Raw genomic sequence first — 16,663 nt, 5'->3', positions numbered from 1 at the left:
CAAAAACTTACCGGCTAAGATATCAATCATGAAACAAAATGAACTTCATGAATATGAATATAAATGTAGAATTTCATTCTATCCCACTCTAAGGACCTTCCCAGGTCTTTCCCTGCTGTTCATTTTGAAACTTTTATGAAAACTTTTTAATTCTTTTTTTCCCCTCGCACTCATTGGTCATTTCTGAATAATGGGTTTCACTGTTAGTAACAATTTAATGGTTTTATCCTTCAGCTCTGTGAAAAGTGAATATTGTTTGTTTTAGGTTGTGTGAAAGCTGTTTTCGCTGATTTTCATTGAGTTTAAGTGTGTTTGAAATTTTCACACCTTAAATAAGACTTGAATAAGAGCCTTGTTTAAGGTGATTATACACCCTAATGAGGCATACTGAGGGCATCAACTTTTGCATTTGTTAGTGAAGATAATGGCTGACAGACCCAATCACTCAAAAATCGGAGATGACTTGGTGGTTATTTTTTAATAAGGCCATGAATTGTGTAATTTGAGTCCACGATTTAATATGTTGTTGAATGTCATACTTAATGCATGGCCTCCAGGTAAATATTTGGTAGGAACGAGTGAAAAATTCTATTCGTTTTGAGAATTTGCTCAAGCTGACGTGGGCTACTGGTATATAACAACACCAGTGACTCCAGTGTGTCGTTATGCGTGATTCCAAGATTGAAGTGATTCAGTCATCTCCATGCTTATGTTCCTGTGGCCATGACGGTCTACTTCACTTAATTTCTCACTTATTTTCAAATACAATAGGTGAAATGTTGAAATTTCATGGTCACAAAATAGTTTTTGAGAAGCTTAACCTTATTAAAAAATAACCACCACGAACATCAGGAGCTCTGTACTAGAGTAACCATTTTTGAATAGGAAAAACATTATTAACCTGTAAAAAAATGATACATTTCAAATGTTTTCCACCAAGAAACCAAAGGAGGGATGCAAAATATATGTGAATGAAATGTTATAATTGTGTTTTTCAGCCAAAGCAGCCAACGGACACGCTCCTCAGCCTCGTTCAGAGCCGGCGGTCAAGGTAAACATGCTAATAAAATGGAAAAGAAAAAAAAAAAACAGGAAAAGTTTAAACTTTTATTAATGGTATGAAACTCTATCTTAATATCCTGTTAACACACAATCTGCTTAAAACATTTCTAAATTGTAATGACGCCATATACTTTATTCAAGCCCTAACACGTGGAAGCTCTTAACGCACCGTGTTGTTGTCCCGTCTTAACAACTAACACCTGATATTGACTCAACTGCCTCATGTATTTACTACGGCTAGTGCTTTCATTTAGAAGAAGGGCATGTGTTGTGTGTTAGAAATATTTCCCAGCTGTCTGTAACAAAGTGTGGAGTGAAGAAGATTGAGGCCAGATTGTTGTAAATGCTGAAAAACTTTCCCAGAGCCACATTAGTTTGAAACAGAGTGGACTTTTGGACACTACGTTCCAGCATCCATTACCACAATGACGAGTCATCTGAGTAACTCTTAAGCCACATAATGTGTGTGAACAGCTCAAAATAAGCCATTTAACATTTTTTCAGTAAAATTAGAAGCAGACTACATATGATTTATTCAGTACGTGTGTGTATGTGTGTGTGTGTAATGCATCACTTTCTTTGTTGAACATGAAAATCATCTAAAAGAAAAAGTTTAATCACACAATTTTCCACTTAACCCAAATATAATCAACCAACCAAAACTTTTTTTTGTTGTCTAAATTTTTGCTTCTTTAGATTTGTACTTGGTCTACGATGCTAATGTAGCAAAATTAATAGATGCTACTATCTACCACATTAGCGTGAAGCAGACAACATATTTAAATCATCACATTTGCATCAAAAAACATAATTTAGCTTAGTAACGCTGCATTTATACATTGTGTAATTCTGTATAAATTTGTAGTACAGTTAAAATGTAAAAGTTTGCATCCCGCATGAATCACTTCTAACAAACAACATGGCATACAACATACACTGTTTTTAGCTCTATGATGACCTTTTGACCTGTTTGAGGCACTGAACAAATCCACAAAGCTGTCTGAGGATTTAGAAACATGTGGTTTGAAGGATGCTAAACTATAAGGCTATAACTTTCTATTACCTGTTAGCTACATTAGCCTCTTGGCTCCAGTGCAAAACTAAAAAAAACCCTCATTTCAACCAGCAAAAATGTTTTTTTTAACTGAATTAAAAATATATATATACTTTTGTGTGTTTTTTTAGGCCCCAGCTTTAATTCCACCACCTCCAGCCGAAGTTCTGCCCCCTCCACCACCGGACCCCATGCCGCTACCTCCTCGAACCTCCATGCCTGTAAAGAAGCAGCTCTCATCAGTCGCCCCTCAGCAAGCCATGCCCTCCTTCCCTCCTCCACTCTCAGACTTTCCGCTTCCTCCACCTCCGAGCGACGACTTGGAGCTTCCTCCAGACTTCTTACCTCCACCTCCTCCCATGATGTCAGGAGCGTTTCCTCCACCTCCTCCCATGATGTCAGGAGGGCTTCCTCCACCTCCTCCCATGATGTCAGGAGGGCTTCCTCCACCTCCTCCAGATCCGTTCCTCCCTCCTCCTCCAGCTACAGGTGAAGATCATCTTCCACCACCACCTCCTCCTCCTCCAGCTATGGGTGAAGATCATCTTCCACCACCACCTCCTCCTCCTCCAGCTGCATCCGGAGGTCCTCCTCCACCTCCTCCTCCTCCTCCTCCATCTTCTGGAGAGGGATTGAATCGCTCTGCAGCCAGTCTGAGGAAAGTCGCACCTCTGCCTCCAAAGAGGACTACACCGTCACTAGCGGCGCCCTCTGGTGGTGACTTCATGTCAGAACTCATGGTGGCCATGCAGAAAAAACGTGGTGGGCAGTGAACTTTCAGCAAATTCACCCTTTTTTTCTACAGAGGAATTGACTTTTTTCATATTCACATGCTGTAAATATGTGGATTGTCTGGATAAATATATTATAAGGATGAAACTAGCAGTGCTACACTGTACTGCATCTCTTTTTTTTTTTTTAGGGGGAGTGACAGTTGAAACTGGGAAAACAGGAATGAAATATTACAATAAATGTATATCGTAATGTATTGTAATGTAAGTTGTATTCACAAATGCTCTTATTTTTGTGCAACTGGATAAGGATAAGGATGAGTCCCCCAGTCAGGTATTTCAGATAATATTTCAACAGTATCAATACAAAATCATGTGCTTAAAAATAATTTTTAATAAAATGAAATACAAAAACAAGATTCTAATTATACACCACTTCTATACAAATTTATACAAAACAGAAAGATGCGTTATATTCACACTGTATGTGCCTTAAATCATATCATTTGTCTTTTTTTTGGAGCGCATGAACAGCAAAAATTCCATAAAGACCAGAAGCAGCTTATATTACAGGTTATTATCTAGGGAATTTTTAGAGAAACCCTTTAATAGGTAGAGTCGATGACATACAGTCATCCAGCGTACAGTCTAGCAGCTTGATTTTAGATGTACTGTGTTTGAGATAATGTCATTAACCAGGGTTGCCAGGTTTCAGCAAAATTACCAGCCCAAAAACATCTCAAAAACCACACAAAAGACCAGAAACTAGCCGGGAAAAAAAAATCAGGAATTAGGAAAGAGACACACATTTTTCTTCTTTTTTCAGCCTTTGCATGGGGAAACAAGTAACACACATGTATTTCTGATGTTACAGACATTATCCACTCCATATCCATCTCCCCTTTGTTCTCTTAACCTTTGCAATACATCTAATAGTAGAAATGGTTCTGTACATCATAGACACACAGTCTGTACTTACATTTTGCCTTTGTTTGTGGAAATGTATTAGGTTTAATTCTGCTTATTTGCTATAAAACAAGATTTGGTGGTTGCAGAGTTATTTCAACTAGCACAACCTGGCAACCCTGTCATTAACTGCCCTGGCCTCTGCTCCGCCCCTGAGCATGAGGCAGTGTGATTCCTGCCCCAAAAGGCCTCTGTTAAGTCAATTTCAATTCAATTTTATTTGTATAGTGCTTTTAACAATGGACATTGTCACAAAACAGCTTTACACAAATATATAAATTCCCTGTTAGAGCTTGCTGTAGTTCCCATTTTTGACCACTAGCTGCAATAATAACTCTATGGTGCTAAAGACCAGCAAATCAGCAGAACATTGGCTTACATATGTCAAATAACAACAATTTTTTTAAGTCATTTGGTCACTCAAAAGAGGTAACTGGTATTTAAACTTTATGAAGATTAATATTTGTTGAACAGCTGATATGAATGGTGGGAATCTGCATCACCTGACCCTATGGACGAGCCGCTACTGATAAGGTCAGTAAAATGCTGTAAAGGTATGGAAGCAGAAAAGAGACATACAGATTTGAATGGTAAAATATTTTCCACAGACAACTACACATCTGTATTTATTATTTGTTTTGAATGAACCTCTTTTAAATTCAAAGTAGTTTTATTTCACTGTTCAGAGATTCACTTATTCACTTTAAAGATTCACTGTTCAGAGATTCACTTTAAAGATTCACTGTTCAGAGATTCACTTATTCACTTTAAAGATTCACTGTTCAGAGATTCACTTATTCACTTTAAAGATTCATTATTCAGAAATTCACTTTCATTTTAAACTTGATTAACATCTACAGTATACTCAACTAGTTTCAGTGTTTAATTACTCAGTATTCAAATTCAATCTTTATGACTCTTTTTTTGCTTCCATCTAAAAATTATATATTTAAAAAAAAAAAAAAAAAAAAGGACCTAGAGGTAGGTGTATAGATGAGGAAGATCAGGAAGAGCAGCTGACCCTCAGCTCTGAAGCCCAGGCTGGAGGTCTGCTGGAGTAACCCGCTCTCTCTGCTTTCTCATTCTCCACAAAGGGTTCAGTCAGCGTGTGAAGCAACACCGCCACCTGCAGGCCGCGTACAGAATGACCATCAGACTGCAGAAACATTTTATAATCTGCTCTTTCTTGCTGAAGTTCTTAAATTTGTTTCGCCTACAAGGACCAGATGCTGCAATATGCTAATTGTACAAGCCAGTGTTACAGGTTTAGCCATATCATGGCATCTGCTTATGACTTTTAAAACATAATAAATATAGCAAAATGAAGTCCGAACATTCCAAGTTAAATATTTTTTAACATATGTTCAGAAAAATACAGTTCCTCACCTCAGAGAAGTCGTTATTCTCTGCTTTCCTAATAGCCAACTCGGCCATCCAGTTCCTCAACACGTAGCGTGGATTAACTCCTGCATTTCAACACACATTACAAAATATACACCGTGAAAGAAGTGTGTTTGTGAGTGCGTTTACTGTAATGCTATGGTCAGTTACACAATGGAAGTGACACACCGCACTCAGGAGGAAGTACCTCTCATCCTGTGACGCCGATTCTCTTCTGAATTGTCCACCTGACTGTAAAAGACACACACATTATAACGAAAACTTCCACATGCAGAATGAGCTGAAGTGAAAAAAAAGATATGGCGTTACCTTTTAATTCTCTGTGAGTAAAGTTTAACCCAGTCTGAGAAATAATCATGAGAGGAAAGATCCCAGAGAGCCCACATAGTCTGTAAAAAACACACACACAATCCATTTGTGTAATATACACTACACACACTGTATTGCGTTTCAGTAGTGATATAGAGAAAACGTTTCACGCTGAAAAGCAGTGCTCTCATGTCGCTTTATTACTTCTTCAAAAAGCAGGGGTGAATGAAATGCTGACTTTGGTCAGACATTAATATAGTCTCCCATTGCATTGCTTTTTTTAACTGTCATCACTGAGTTGCAGCCATGCAACACTGAAATGCAATCACTGACCAATCACAGCGCTAAGCTGTACTCGGGGGTGTGGCTTTAATCAGAGAACCAAACCTCCTTTATAGGCTGATTTTCTCCACACCAAATGGACGGTGGATCTGATCAAATGGCCAGTAAGTGCATGAAAGTGCATCTATAAAGCTATCTATGAAGCTCATCAAATGCGGAGAAAGAAGGTTTGATCCCAGGAACACGATACCCACAGTGAAGCACGGTGGTGGGAGCATCATGATATGGGGCTGCTTCTAAGAAGAAGCACGTGACTGGAGAATGAGGCTTTTACTCGGTTTCTGTATGTTTTGGATGAACAGGAGGAGGATGAGGACCTGAGTGATGGAGTTCTTCTGGAGCTCGAGCAGACTCACGTCACTCAGCTGTCTGAACGTCATGGTAAAGTCTGCACGTGTGTCCTCCATTAGCTAAAAGGAAAATAGAGAGACGATAGAGCAAATCCAGTATACATACCACAACACTGATCTATCTCAAAACTACCCGTGACATTTCTAATGTCTCTTCACCTTTAAAAGAAAGGCGATGAGATACGCATCACCCTCGTCATCACCGAGGAGGCCCAACTTTGCTTTGAAAAGGTCATGAAACCTGTAAAGAAAAAAGACTCTTACACACACATCTGTACAGTCAATGTAAGACAATAAGACAGTGACTCTGGAGGTCTGATATCTCATCCTGCTTATACATGAACAGAAAAAAAAAATCTACTTGATTTGCCATAAGTGTGTGAGTAAAGATGTGCATTGAGATATGTACCCTTTGAGATATAGCGGGAAAAAATGTCTCTACAGGATGTTTTTACTCTTGACACAGATGATAGCGAAATGAAGATCGCCGGATAAAGAGAGTGCGAGTGCGATAAAGAGAGATATGACATGACGGCTAATTATTAATGTGTAATTTCTCCATTTAAATTTTTTCCACTCTCACAAAGAAAACACAGCCGTACTTTCATTTTCTTATACTGATTCATTCAATTCATTTTATTTTACCTTATTTGCTTCCGATTAGCAATTTGATTACTGCCACTCACTAGCTAGTTCAGTTCAATTCAGTTTTATGTATGTTTAACGACAGACATTGTCAGAAAGCAGCTTTACAGAAATTCAGATATAGATCCTCGATGAACAATCTAGAAGTGAGAAAAACTCCCTGAGATGACATGAGGGGAAAAACATTGAGAGGAACCAAACTCAAAAGGAAACACATTCTTATCTGATTCATAAGAGTCCTGGGGTGAGCAAAGGACAGTGTTCATGATTACAGCAGCAGGAGTATATGTAAAGCTCGAGAAAGAGAACGGATTATTAGCTACGCTCTTCGTTTAAAAGGGAGTACATTGTGATCATAGTGTAGGTGGAGACCTTGGCAGGTCTAATAGTTCTTCCCCATCATACAACAGCTACGACCAGCAGAGGGAGTCAGTGATCACATGCTTCCTCCAAGTAATGTGATGCACTTAAAGTGTATCTACTGGAGGAAAGCGCTATCTACCCTCTTCCACATACATGAGCTCACAGATGCCCATGACTGGCTAGTGTCGCTATGATTGACAGGAGAGAGAGATAAGGATTCTCAGCGATATGGTGAACGCTATCAGAAGCTAATTCTTTTTACGTGCTTTTGCCATTCATGTGAAATGGCTTTTTTGCTAAACAAGTTCTATTTGGGTTCAGTCTGACTGCTTCTGGATTGTTATAACATGATTGAGCAGCCTAAAAATTGCTGTTGAAATTTATTGGACTCTCATGTGGTTATTAAAAACGAAAATGACCAAACCGAGTTCATCAGGATATTATGGATAAAAACATCTGCAAATGTGCGACAGTAAAAGTAATGAATAATGAGTCTGTGAAAAATACTAAGAACCATCACATCTGTCTGGTTTGTGGTAATTACTAATGTAAATGTACTATTAATTTGGAACAAATTAATTCTTTAACAACAACCACAACCCTGTTTAAATATTGACTCACCTTCTGTGGTAGATTTCTGGATATCTTCTTAGTATTCGCTCAGCTCTGAGTGACAAAGACATACAACAATGATTCAAGTCATGTAGATCATGCCATCTATAAACACGACGGTAAAAATACAACCTAGTAAATGTGTGAGAGTGTAAATCCTTCTAAATATAAGCATATTAAGAGAAGTAAAGAGATCATTTGGAAAAGCAGCTAGTCCTGATACGTCCATCATTAAATGGTAGAGCGAGCATCACACTCAACACTCTCTCTCTCTCTCCCAGTGGAGACGATCCAAAATTTATGATATTTATAAAACTGTATCCTGAGCAGTAATAATAATTCATTTATCAAGGATGTACCCCTGAACAGACTCACTGTGTTCTCTGACGTGGAGAAAGCACCGGGTGAAGAGCCTCAAGAAGCTTCTGGAGGTTAAACAGGCCCACGTTAGCCTGTTCTCCGATACTGTACCTGCCCTCATCATCAGACGAGTTCGGCACAAAATCTATATTCAATAAAACAAAGTTCAGTAACTGAAGTAAAGAACCGACAATAGTTTTATGTTATGGTTCACACAGAATCTAACATACAGTATATTTACATAATATGTACTAGTTTATGAGATACAGAGAATATATTTGCGTGTGTACTAAAAAGGCTAAAAAATAATAGTTTCAGCATAATAGAGTGTTACTTGCAATGCGTGGTACAGTCTAAAAAAATAAAAAGAGCATGTTCTAAACATAAAGTATATTAATGTACTTGTAATACACTTAAAATATATACTGCATCCATCCATCCATCCATCCATTTTCTGTACTGCTTATTCTACACAGGGCAGCAGGGAGCCATTCACGCACTACGGATAATTTGGAAATGCCAATCAGCCTACAGTGCATGTCTTTGGACTGGGGGAGGAAACTGGAGTACCCAGAGGAAACCCCCTAAAGCACAGGGAGAACATGCAAACTCCATGTACACATGGCGGAGGCAGAAATCAAACCCCAACCCTGGAGGTGCGAGGCAACAGTGCTAACCATATATACTGAATACTTCTGTTAAATATTTAAAAATAATATTGAAACAATACTGCAGTAAGAAGTAATAAATCCCGAGCCTCCAAGTGTGAGTACATTACACGGTGAGGAGAAATAAGTATTAGGACAGTTGAACATCCCTGTCAGTATAAATGGTACAATAATATGCAGATGGAAAGTTTATGGAACTAATAATCCATGGACAAGTATGCCATGCAAGATTTCACAACACGCTCTCAGACTAATGTAATGATAAAGAAGGTCAGAGAGAAGCTAACAGTCATTTGAAAAAGAGTTGCAGGACGACCTGAAAGCACCAGGAGCAACAGTGACATTAAGCAATGAACTACAATGCATTCATCTCAGTTCCTACACTACATGCAAAACTCCTCTGCTAAAAAAGAAGTACAGAGATGCACGTCTAAAATCATTTAGACAAATCAGAACTATTTTGGAACAATATATACACTGGTCAGACGAAAAAAAATATAACTCTTTGTCAATAATTCAGGCAGTTGTGGCCTAAATGGATAGAGAGTCGGACTTGCAACCCGAAGGTGAACCTGAAGGTCGTGGGTTCGAGTCTCAGGTCCAGCAGGGATTGTAGGTGGGGGGAGTGAATGACCAGCGCTCTCTCCCACCCTCAATACCATGACTGAGGTGAGACCCTTGAGCAAGGCACCGAACCCCCAACTGCTCCCCGGGCGCCGCAGCAAAAAAGGCTGCCCACTGCTCCGGGTGTGTGTCCGCGGTGTGTGTGTGTGTGTGTGCACTTGGATGGGTTAAATGCAGAGCACAAATTCAGAGTATGGGTCACCATAAAAAGAAAAGAAAGAAACTTTGATCCCAGGGACACGATACCCACAGTGAAGCACGGTGGTGGGAGCATCATGATATGAGGCTGCTTCTGCAAACAGTACTGGGGTATTACATGGCATCAAAGGGAACATGAATGGAGAGATGTACCAGAAAATATTACAGGACGATTTAATCTCCTCAGCTAAGAAAATGAGTCTGGGGAGAAGACGCCAGACTTCCAGACTTGGAAGATCCCAAACATACAGCCACAATAACGTGAGACTGTTTCAACAAAAGAAGGTAGAAATCTCCTGACTTTATTTATTTTGAAATTGTGTTTTAAGGTAAATGTATGAAATATACTATATGAGTAGTGTAGTAATATGAGTTTTATGGTTATTATTTGACATTCCTGAATGTAATGGTATGTAAAAGTTAAATGCGGTGAGACTTACTCGGGTTGTACGACTCCATGAATCCAAATGGACCGTAATCTATAGTGATGGACAAAAGGCTGAAGTTGTCCGTGTTACACACACCTGTAATTAAGCGAAGATGTCAGTATGATCTGTGAACGATGAACTCTGAGGTGTATGATGAAAGAGCTCACCATGAGCGAAGCCGACAGACATCCACTTCGCGATCATGTGTGCGGTTTCATTCACCACCACTGAGAAAAACTCCTGTAGCACCAAAACACCACTTATCACAAACACATTACACTCATTACACTGTTTCAGATTTTACTTTAAAAAAATTCTCATATTCCAGCTGTATGGTAATACCTAAGATTATAAAATATTAATAATAAACTTTTCATGATGAACAAATGCTCTTGCTCACCACGTATTTGTTCGGGTCGGTGAATTCGATGGCTGTAAAATGCTCTTCTATTACAAAATTTAACAACGTCCTGTAGAGTGTAAAACACACACACACACACAACTCAATAATATGAACAATTACAATCTATTTGTCATTTAATTTTATTTTAATATAGTTTTACAGAGTTTATATAGTCTTTCTCTAATATAGTACAAAATACTACAGCATATATTACATACAGAATAGACACACAATATAAAATAAAACACTAAAATATCATAAAGTATAAAATAGATTTAAGTGTAATACATGTAATATGTAACATATACATAAATCTACCACTTAATAAATATTAAGTGACAATTTTTATTTATTTTTTTAAGTTTAGCAAATATAAATTAACTGTGTATTAACATTTGCAGAAAAAAATGTTATTTAAAAAAAAAAAACAGTTTGCTGCAGAGGTTGTATTTATTTCTATTCACTTCTAAAATCAATCAAAATGTTTAATTTGGACAGGGGTGCCCAAACTTTTGCACACAACTGTATCTACTGACATAAAGCTACTGTTTAAACACTTTAATGTTAAATTAAATAATTTTTTTTTTTTAATTAAAGTAATTTTAGTACAAAAGAGATATAGTACAAAATATAGTTAACAAATTGAATAATAAAATATGAAATATACGAACATAAAAAATATTTATGATATAGTATGAAATAAGTAATAAAATAACATAGTTTATAATATATTTAATATAAAATAGCATGTAAGTGCATAAACATTAAACTGATACGATATAATATTACATTACTGAAGTTCAGCAAAATCAATTATTCAATATTTTAAAAAATTATAATATATTAATATTTTGTATTATTATGATTGTTATTTTTGATAACAATACCTCAGAATATCCAGCTCTCCAGTTCTGGCTAAAATCTCCAGAGAGCCGATTCGGAACCATGACGGTGCTAGACGAAGGACAACAGCTCCTACACACACACACACACACACACACACACACTGTTCTCTCTTCATCTCCCACAGCAAATCGCTTGAGAATGAAGTGTGAACACGGAAAAGCTGAGTGTGTTTTCAGACTCACCTCTCTCTCTCCTCACACTGCCATTATAGAACTGATCTCTCCACACGGCTTCCTCACTCACCACTAGGCTATCAGACAAAAACAGGAAATACATCATCAGTGATAACACCGAGGAACGGCTGACCTTCTGCAGCACGTCACGCTGTCGCAGGACCGAAGGTAGTAGAAGGGAAGGACGTAGATTTACTGGTAGTCATTTTAGTTGTAATGACTGAAATCGGTTTTTTTTTTACACGATATGTCTAACATGTGAAGGTGTAAAATATTTCCTTTGATTGTGACACAACCGATGAAAAGACCTGCTCTGGTAGCTCCTTGGTCTTCATGAAGCTGTTTGTTCTCCTTTTCACAGAAAAGGGGGTGAACACTTACACAATCACAACCTTCACCTTTTTATCTGTAAATAATCTTGTAAACTATACTGATTCCCCCCCGCTTCAGTATTGTGGGCTATTTTATATGTAGATTTGTGACATAAAATATCCATGAGGTCCATAGCAACCACTTAACAACACTCTAGCGACCACCTGGGATACCATAGCAACCACCTAGCAACATCCTAGCAATCACCTGGGATACCATAGCAACCGCCTTTCCAACACTCTAGCAACAACTTGGAATACTACAGGAACTACGTAGCAACAACCTAGCAATGACCTGAAATAGTACAGAAACAACCTAGCAATGACCTGGGATACCATAACAACTACCTAGCAACACCCCTGCAACCAATGGGGAGACCATAGCAACCACCTAACAACACCCTAGCAACCATCTGTGATATTGATTTGTAGTTCTCTCAAGCCATCATCACAATTTGTTCGTGAACTTTAGCCTCCTGTATCACTCTCAGCTCCTGACTTGAGCCCAGCAAAACGCTTTTTCCAAAAAGAAAGTAAATTTGTGTGTGTGTGTGTGTGTGTGAGAGAGAGAGATAGAGAGAGTGTGTGTGAGTGTGTGTGCGTAATGTTCACCTGAGAGCTCTGCTGGTGGGGACGGAGAGGAAGTGCATGGCCTCGCTGCACAGGAACTCTCGAACAGACGATCTCAGCACCGCACGCCCGTCTCCAGACCTACACACACACACACACACACACACACACACACACACAGCAGGAACTTCACACTCACTTTCTTTACTTCCTCAGATGTTTATATATAAAATTTGGAGATGATCATTACCTTGAGTATGGAGTTTTCCCAGAGCCTTTGAGCTGCAGCTCCCATCTCTCACCCTTTCTGTCAGACGCCATTTAAATACGTATTTAAACACATATGAAGTAGAAAAGAACCAGCAACCGAGTGAAAATAAAAATATGTTACTCAATTATAACCTGTTTGTGTATTCGCCTAGTAAATGTGCTCGCCCGTCTCCCAGCTGCCCCACCCAGTAACCAAACTGCAAGACAAGATAAGACAAGACAAGATAAGACAAGACAAGATATGTTAAGATCAGACAAGAAAAGATAAGACAAGATAAGACAAGACAAGACAAGATAAGACAAGACAAGATATGTTAAAGATTAACACAAGACAAGACAAGACATGTTAAGATAAGACAAGAAAAGATAAGATGAGACAGGACAAGACAAGACAAGATAAGACAAGACAAGATATGTTAAAGATTAACATAAGACAAGATAAGATATGTTAAGATCAGACAAGAAAAGATAAGACAAGATAAGACAAATTAAGACAAGTTAAGACAAGACAAGACAGGACGTGACAAGATAAGACAAATTAAGACAAGACAAAACAAGACCACACAGGACAATACAAGATAATACATGTTAAGACAAGACAAGTTAAGTTAAGCTAAAATAAAAGTTTAATGGGTTAAGGTTAAGAAGCTGGCTATTTTACTGATGAGATTAACACTACTGCCCATTGTTAGCTTTCTTCTACACATCACTGAGTCCTCCTAATATTATTTCAGATCATTACTTATTTAAACTATAGGTAGAATCCATATATCATTGAATACCTGATGGCCTCCGTATCTGTGAGTGAGAGGAACAGAGCCGGGAAACAGTTTCCCTCCGCTGACACGCTGCACAAAATCTTCACTTCGGGTCACAGACTCGTCCAGGTCCAAGATGTTCTTCAGCACGTCCTTAAAAACAGAGGAGGAGCTATAAACAAGACGTGTAAGCCTCACTGTCATCCAACGTCCTGATACGTGTACGCAGAAGCAAGAGCAGAGCTGCAAACTGACACTGCAGTTGTCTTGTGTGTGTGTGTGTGTGTGTGTGTGTGTGTAATATAATATCAACATCGTGAAAAATTATGATATCATGGACATTTTTAAATTATTTGTGAATTTTAATCACATTATTATCAAATTATATAGACATTTAAATTACATATATCATTAAGGATGTATTTGATGTTAAACTTTTAAGGTTTTTTTTCACCTTTATGTGTTAATTGTTTTTTATTTTCTATAAATAAAGTATAAATAAAGTTATAAATAATCATATTTAATATAAATAATAAATGTATTACTGCATGATCTCCACCTGTGATACAGCAGCGAGCTGAAGTTCTCCTCTCAGTGATGTGGGCTGTGACAGAGAAAACACACATCTCTTCACCGTACGAACAGCGTCATCCTTCACTTCATCAAGCGGGAGAGAGTCTGGAGAAGATGATTAAAAAAAATCACAAGAAGTCAGCAAGTCGTACAATAACCTTTTCACGCAATAACCATTAATGCTGAATAGTGTAAAACAATTAACACTTGTTTCTCATGATCACCCTGCTGTAAATCAGAGCTCTGTTTCCACCCCTGATCTTGGAGCACATTTTCCCCATTTTCCCATTTTCCCTGCTCCTTCACAATCACTTTACCTCAGGAAGGGCTGATAATTAGCTGCTTCCTTGAATAAATCACATAGAGAAGTAGAGAAAACACTAAAATGCGCAGGACAGAGGAGTTCTCCAAGAGCAGGGATGCCAGATTACAGCAAAATTTCCATCTCAAAAGATCTGAAACGAGCCCAAAATGTTCAACCATCAGGAAAAGAAGATGCATTTCTTCTCTTTTTCTCAGTGGGAGACATGTTCACTGTGGTGCGCACGCATTTCTGAACTGCACTATCTGCAATACGCCGTTTTATCATCGCCATCATAGTGAGACATCAACAAATCCGTAATCCAAGCTTTGCAATTTGTCTTACAGCAGAAACGGTTCTGTACGTCGTAGACGCAACGTCTGCACTTACACTTTGCCTTTGTTTGCTGCAGATACTGATTCGATTTAGTTCTGAGTATTTGCTTTAAAACAAGATCTTGGGGACTGTGCAGTATTTTTAAACCATCCCCCCTTCCAAAAAACAATTAAAAAACAATTAAAAAAACAATTATGCCACCCACAACCTTGTTCCAAAACTAGCCCAAAAACTTTAGCGTTTAAAAAAAAAAAAAAAAAAAAAAAAGACACAACCCTGGCAACTCCAGGACAAGTGTTTGGGGGAAAAAAAGAGAAAAGAAACATCACAATTTCACCAGTTTGGTTAAAAACATCGTAAATAAGTACATCATTATCGCTGTGTGCAGCAACATAATCACTATATCATTGTGTTTTCATATTACACAGCATATATTATTAAATGGCCTTTTTATTGCTAAGTAAAATCAGCATTTAGTGCATTGCTTTAAATAACAGAACTGTATTTTCATCTTGTTTAATCATCTACAAGCTTGATTTATTTCAGAGCCTACCTAAGAGTTTTTGAGCTGAAAGTTTCAGTGCATGTTTGGGAGGATTAAAGCTCTTATCTTCATCATCATGATAGCTTTTAACACAGATTCCACACACTCTGTTTTGAAATAATTTTATATTATTCTCACACACTCCTGAACCATTAGAGGATACACTCTCCACTACCAGCACAAACAGAGTGATGGTGAGCTTTAACATCACACTTTACACGGAATATCGACATTAATCACAGACAAACACTTTACACATTCACTACTTAAAGCTGCAGAAAACATAACACGAAAAATGTACACGAATTCGTTCTCAAAAAACAAATAAACTCAGCAAAACAAATCCACTTCTCCTCTGGTCGCTTCAGCTCAAACACTTCCGGGTTGTGCGGCGCATTTTTCCCGCTACCATAATCAGCAGGGTGTGATGTTGCATTTTGACCCCAAAAACAATCTGCATCCCTCCGAGTTCCTGCATTTAAGTAGTTATTTATTTGCCTGTTTAATTTATATATGATCTAAAACATATTAGTAAATAAATATTAACATAACAGAATCTGGGGCTGACAGAGTAGAGTTTTACAACCTTAACATAATTACATATATATAAATTATTATAAAATATTAATAAATAACAACAATAATAATAATTGTTGTTGTTGTTGATAGGTGATGCCTGAACAGTAACAGAAATAAAGTTGCTAATTAACCTAGCTACATGTGAGCTGATTTTAAATAGATAAATTAAATATTTAGATTACATTGCTAAATTTTTTAATTACATTCAAATAATTTCAAAATTATTAATATTATTATTATTGTTGTTGTTGTTGTTGTTGTTGACAGGTCATGCCCTAATAGTAAAAAAACACATAGTTACATTGTTTATTATTTTCAGATAAAATCACATATTTTTTATATTGTTTAGAACATTGTTGGCATTGTTTCTAGTGAGTCTTTTTTTTTTTTTTATTAATAAAGCTTTCTTAGAACAGGAGTACATACAAGTAAACAACAATGAACAGAACCAACAGTCAACTAAGATACACACACACACACACACACACACACACACACAATAAAAACAGAATATAATAAAATATAGTTGACATATAATGTGAAAAAAAAAAGTCTATAGAGGAATATAATGTGAACAAAATAGAATATATATATATATATATATATATATATATATATATATATATATATATATATATATATATATATATAATAGATATATGAATAGAATGTGTGTGTGTGTGTGTGTGTAGAATATGAATATATAAATAGATTATATTTTATACAATATGGTTCAAGGTTCAAGTTTCTTTATTTGTAATGTGCA

At 37.2% G+C, this 16,663-nt stretch overlaps 2 protein-coding genes across 4 annotated transcripts in view; one reads left to right on the top strand and one right to left on the bottom strand.

Moving 5' to 3' along the window:
* The window catches only part of apbb1ip (amyloid beta (A4) precursor protein-binding, family B, member 1 interacting protein), a 49,133-nt gene extending 45,869 nt beyond the window's left edge, over positions 1–3,264 (top strand). The window contains exons 13-14 of the mRNA XM_053234817.1: positions 999–1,051; positions 2,248–3,264. Of these exons, the coding sequence (XP_053090792.1) occupies positions 999–1,051; positions 2,248–2,889 (695 nt within the window). The 3' untranslated portion in view covers positions 2,890–3,264. The remainder of the gene's footprint in view (positions 1–998; positions 1,052–2,247) is intronic.
* A 6-nt stretch (positions 3,265–3,270) lies between these two features.
* Positions 3,271–15,714, bottom strand: LOC113545401 (protein adenylyltransferase SelO). Of its 3 annotated transcripts, none has more exons than XM_053234822.1 (19): positions 15,328–15,714; positions 14,124–14,242; positions 13,589–13,717; positions 12,939–13,003; positions 12,787–12,843; positions 12,579–12,677; positions 11,605–11,672; positions 11,404–11,491; positions 10,514–10,583; positions 10,281–10,353; positions 10,126–10,209; positions 8,211–8,340; positions 7,845–7,889; positions 6,375–6,456; positions 6,222–6,275; positions 5,524–5,603; positions 5,402–5,445; positions 5,200–5,279; positions 3,271–4,939 (listed from the first exon to the last, which is right to left on the bottom strand). In XM_053234822.1, the coding sequence occupies exons 1-19, from the start codon at positions 15,524–15,526 to the stop codon at positions 4,817–4,819; spliced, it is 1,689 nt and encodes a 562-aa protein (XP_053090797.1). In that variant the 5' UTR covers positions 15,527–15,714; the 3' UTR covers positions 3,271–4,816. The 3 variants fall into 3 exon arrangements, 2 of the variants coding, with proteins under 2 accessions (XP_053090797.1, XP_053090796.1); XM_053234821.1 differs by having other exon boundaries at positions 3,273–4,939; positions 6,183–6,275; XR_008301903.1 differs by lacking the exons at positions 3,271–4,939; positions 5,200–5,279 and having other exon boundaries at positions 5,396–5,445; positions 6,060–6,275.
* Positions 15,715–16,663: the final 949 nt, after the last annotated feature.

This window comes from Pangasianodon hypophthalmus, chromosome 1 (genome assembly GCF_027358585.1).
Source record: "Pangasianodon hypophthalmus isolate fPanHyp1 chromosome 1, fPanHyp1.pri, whole genome shotgun sequence".
Classification (NCBI taxonomy): domain Eukaryota; kingdom Metazoa; phylum Chordata; class Actinopteri; order Siluriformes; family Pangasiidae; genus Pangasianodon; species Pangasianodon hypophthalmus.
Note: the sequence above shows the minus strand (reverse complement) of the source record. Positions and strands in the feature narration are given on the sequence as shown.